This window comes from Corapipo altera, unplaced genomic scaffold (assembly GCF_003945725.1).
Source record: "Corapipo altera isolate COAL_440 unplaced genomic scaffold, ASM394572v1 193, whole genome shotgun sequence".
NCBI lineage: Eukaryota > Metazoa > Chordata > Aves > Passeriformes > Pipridae > Corapipo > Corapipo altera.
Genome location: NW_020884996.1, coordinates 793,394 through 797,581, shown reverse-complemented (window position 1 = coordinate 797,581; position 4,188 = coordinate 793,394). Strand labels below are relative to the sequence as shown.

The window sequence follows — 4,188 nt, the reverse complement described above, 5'->3', positions numbered from 1 at the left end:
TGGGGGTTGGTCTCTTCTCTCAGGCACTCAGCAATAGGACAAGGGGGCACGGGCTTAAGCTCCACCAGGGGAAATTTAAGTTGGATATCAGGAGCAAATTCTTTACAGAGAGAGTGATCAGGCATTGGAATGGGCTGCCCAGAGAGGTGGGGGATTCACCATCCCTGGAGATTTTTAAACGCAGATTGGACGTGGCACTGAGTGCCATGATCCAGTAAATGGACTGGATTTGGACCAAGGGTTGGACTCGATGATCTCAGAGGTCTTTTCCAACCCAATCGATTCTATGATTCTATGATTCTGTTCTAACACTGGAATAATCTCCTGTGGTGGTTCTGGGGCTGCAGGCTGATGGCAAAGTGTTCCTTAGGACCCTGCCACAGTCCTGTCATCCTCACTGGGTTTTGCAGGATTAACTCTTCTCAGCTTGGGCAGGAAGCTGATGTGGCTAAACTCTAAAAAAATAAAGTTATTTTGGGGCTGGGTCAGCAGGAGTGGGCAGTGAAAGGCACAGCTGCAGCTTTGCCTGCAGTAGCTGCTGCAGAACCTCTTTGTTGTGTGTTTGGGTATCTAATGCACCAATAAATGTCCTCATCCAAGTGCTGTGATAGTATAAATGAGTGTGACTTTTATTTAGGTACAGCCTCTTTCTCTTAGTGTAGTTAAACTTCATGTCTATAACCACCTCTTAAAGCAATTAGTAAGGATTAGAGACAGAAATCTCTGTATTTACATATATAAATATGCATATAAATAAAAATTCTCCATTTTTTTAGCATGACAGTAGCAGTCCTTTGCTGATCACACCACCTTCAACAGAGACTCACTGGGCTGTCAGGGTAAGTGTAAAAGACAACACATTACATCCATTCTTTAAAAGTGAATCTTTTCCTTGTGTGTAATTTTCTCTCAGTGAGAGAATTTTGTATCCAGTGTATTCCCTGTTTCAAAAATCCCCCCTTTCTGTGCAGTCTTGTGCACAACAGAGAATATTGAGGTGTAGTTTTACATGTGTAATAAGTGTTAAACCACCCTTTGACAACCCCAGCTGTGATGTTTTTAAGACACAATGAATTTTAATCTTCTGCCTGGATTTCTTCCAGAATCCTACAATTAGGCACTTTGATTGTTTGTATAAAGGAACCCCACTGAGAACAGCAAAGTATTTCACCAAATCCATCCTGAATTATTAATTTAAAGCTCGAGTTCCTATATTCTAGTTAGTATTCAGTGATACTTTTTTTTCCCCAATGATATATATCACATGTAACCTTTGATGCATTTATGTGGGTATTTGTGTTTAGTTAATTTTCAAATGCAAACCTTTCCAAAAGGTAGAAATTTAATAAAATAACTTGTAATGCTGATTATTTTTTTTGTACTTACGTGTTGTACTTCAAAGTGGGAAGAAGAGGTTTTAGTTCTCCAGGGTTTATTGAAGTTTCTTTAAAACAGAAACACATCTTGACTGCTGCATGGTAAAATCCCTCATGGAAAGTTATAAAATAACCTTAGCTTTGAAATTAGGCTCTTAAATCTCCCTCCATGGGTTTACATTTAAATACAGCACCGTGGCACTTGCAAGAAAGTTTGGAAATTTAGGATGAACACATCACTGACCAGCCTTAATTTCTTGCAAGATCTCATTTTCAACACTCACACAGGCACACTTTTTTACTTATTCAGACTATTTCTTACCAACTAGGTGGAAGAAAAAGCAAAGTTTGATGGTATTTTTGAAAGCCTTTTGCCAGTAAATGGTTTACTTTCAGGAGACAAAGTAAAACCAGTACTGATGAATTCAAAGCTACCTCTTGATATCCTTGGAAGGGTAAGTGTGCTGTTTAAATTAACTTCTCATAGTTTGCAGTGTGAAATATTTATATGTAATTTATCCAAACAGATCAGGTTTTGGCTGGGATTCTGCACTGATTGCATGCTATCAAGCAAGAACATTAAGTCTCTGCAGTCTTCCACTTAGAAATAAGAATAGTAGGAGTAATTTCAGCCCTGGAGTAGATTGGCTTAATTATCTCTCTGTTCGTTTTAAGAGCTGGAAATTTTGATTTTGGTTGTTTAAAAGCAAGAAAAAGCTTTTCTAAACTTTTATAATATTAGCTTTTATAACATTATATTCCACTGTTTTGTCATTTTTACAAATAGGGGTTATTAGACATCCCATTAAATCCCTTCACTCTTGGTACAGGAGAACACCTCAGAACATCCTCATTTATTGTACCCAGCAAATTGTCAAGTTGTTTTTTTTTTCCAAGATCTGATTTTAGTGCACCCATTGCATATTTGCCAGGGAAGCAAACCTAAAAGTATTTTTCTGCTCCCATTTAAAACACATTCTTTAATGCTTTGCATATTTATATGCCTGAGAATGAATTCATTCTGTGTAAGAGCTGGATCTGTGTTACATCCTTGTATCTCTTCAGGAAGAACTGCCTCTTTCTCTGTATTATCTACAGAATCTAAGTATGACTTATTTTAATTCTGTACTGGAATATTGTGAAGTACTAAGTCTTGAAAGGCTTTGGATTTCATCTTGTTACTGTCAGAGCAGAAATTTAGGAAGCTTTTACCTCCTTTAGAAAAGTTTGTGGACGAGACAAAGGACAGAGGAAATGGGCAAAGGACTAATGAAGGAGCTTAAATTTGTGCACTGATAAAGTGGAGTTCAGACAATTGAGCCTTAGGTTTGGCTTTCTGTGCACTCTGGTTAAACTGAGTGTTGGAGTACACAAAGTTTTGTATCCCTCTAAATCTTCTGCAAGTTTCGTTGAGTTTACCTGACCTAATAATGAACTGAAGCTGAGAAACACTTAAATTCTCTCCCATAGAAAATTCAGGGGGCCAAAGGGAGCTGCACATGGTTTTAGTTATCAGTAAAAAAAACTAGGAATGGGATAGGAATTAGAAATGTATTGAGTTTTCTAAAATATTTTAACTTCCTTACAAGACATTTGGATGATCTGCTAACCCCACATCCTCTGGACAGTTCTGGAAACCACCCCTGAATGCTTTTACTCAGCTTGATGACTCCTTAATTGCACCACAGAAAGATGAAAAACCTGCCTGTGTTGCAGCCAGAATTTGTTAGAGCCAGCGTTGATTCACACTGGCCAGAAAACTCTAATCCAGTCTGTTTCATCAGAGAGTGTGTAGATACTTTAATAAAACTAATATGATCTTCACCAAAACCTATTAAGAGTCTTTAGAGGGATTGTTAATTTGATGAATGCACAAAATGTAACTTACTCTCTAAATCATTTTTTTGTCTTAATTGCTGCAGGTCTGGGATCTCAGTGATATTGATAAAGATGGTCACCTGGACAAGGATGAATTTGCTGTGGTAGGTTGTTTTAAATTCTCAATTCACAGCCCAGTCTGTCTGGCAGAGCAAGCAGCTCATTTGTTTTTCTCAAGAGCTTTGCAGCTTTCTCTGCTACAGTTCACTGTTCTAATCTGCCTTGTTCACACAGAGCTATTAAATGACCTTCCTCAAATCCATCCACTGACTCTTGCCTATGTCATCAAGATTAAACTTGTTGGAATTACATCCCAAACGATCTGCTCTGGTTGACATCTCTAATCTTACAGCCTTTGTTTGACTATTATGTAAATGACTGACACTGGAAGATCTCCTTGCTTTTTTTTTCCTGCTAATTGTGAATGTTATCTGACCTTTTTGCCTTTGCAGGCAATGCATTTGGTTTATAGAGCTCTTGAGAAAGAGTCAGTCCCTTCACAATTGCCCCCTTCTCTCATACCACCTTCTAAAAGAAAGAAGATGCCCGTGTTCCCTGGAGCAGTTCCTGTTCTCCCTGCGAGCCCCCCACCCAAAGACAGCCTGCGTTCCACCCCCTCCCACGGCAGTGTCAACAGCCTGAACAGCACAGGGAGCCTCTCCCCCAAGCACAGCATCAAACAAACCCAGGTACTCAGCTGCCTTTCTGGTTTTGGGGCAGGAAGCTGCAGGAAAAACCAAACCTGCTCTTTGATTTCTGCCTCGTGCGAGCGCTTGGGTTTGGGGGATTTGGGGGTGGGGGGGTGAAATTTAATAGCAAATTTAAAGGATTTAATGGCAGCAAATAATATGAAAGGAATTTAGTACCAAAGAAATAATTGTTTAGGTTTGGAAGAATGGAATCCCAAAGAAATTTAATACCAAATTTAAGGACT

General features: G+C 39.0%; 1 protein-coding gene across 1 annotated transcript in view; it reads left to right on the top strand.

The window, feature by feature from the left end:
• The first annotated feature begins 743 nt into the window (after positions 1–743).
• EPS15L1 (epidermal growth factor receptor pathway substrate 15 like 1) overlaps positions 744–4,188 on the top strand; it is a 39,945-nt gene continuing 36,500 nt past the window's right edge. The window contains 4 exon segments of the mRNA XM_027666600.1: positions 744–839; positions 1,706–1,831; positions 3,299–3,358; positions 3,707–3,943. Coding sequence (XP_027522401.1) covers positions 744–839; positions 1,706–1,831; positions 3,299–3,358; positions 3,707–3,943 — 519 coding nt within the window.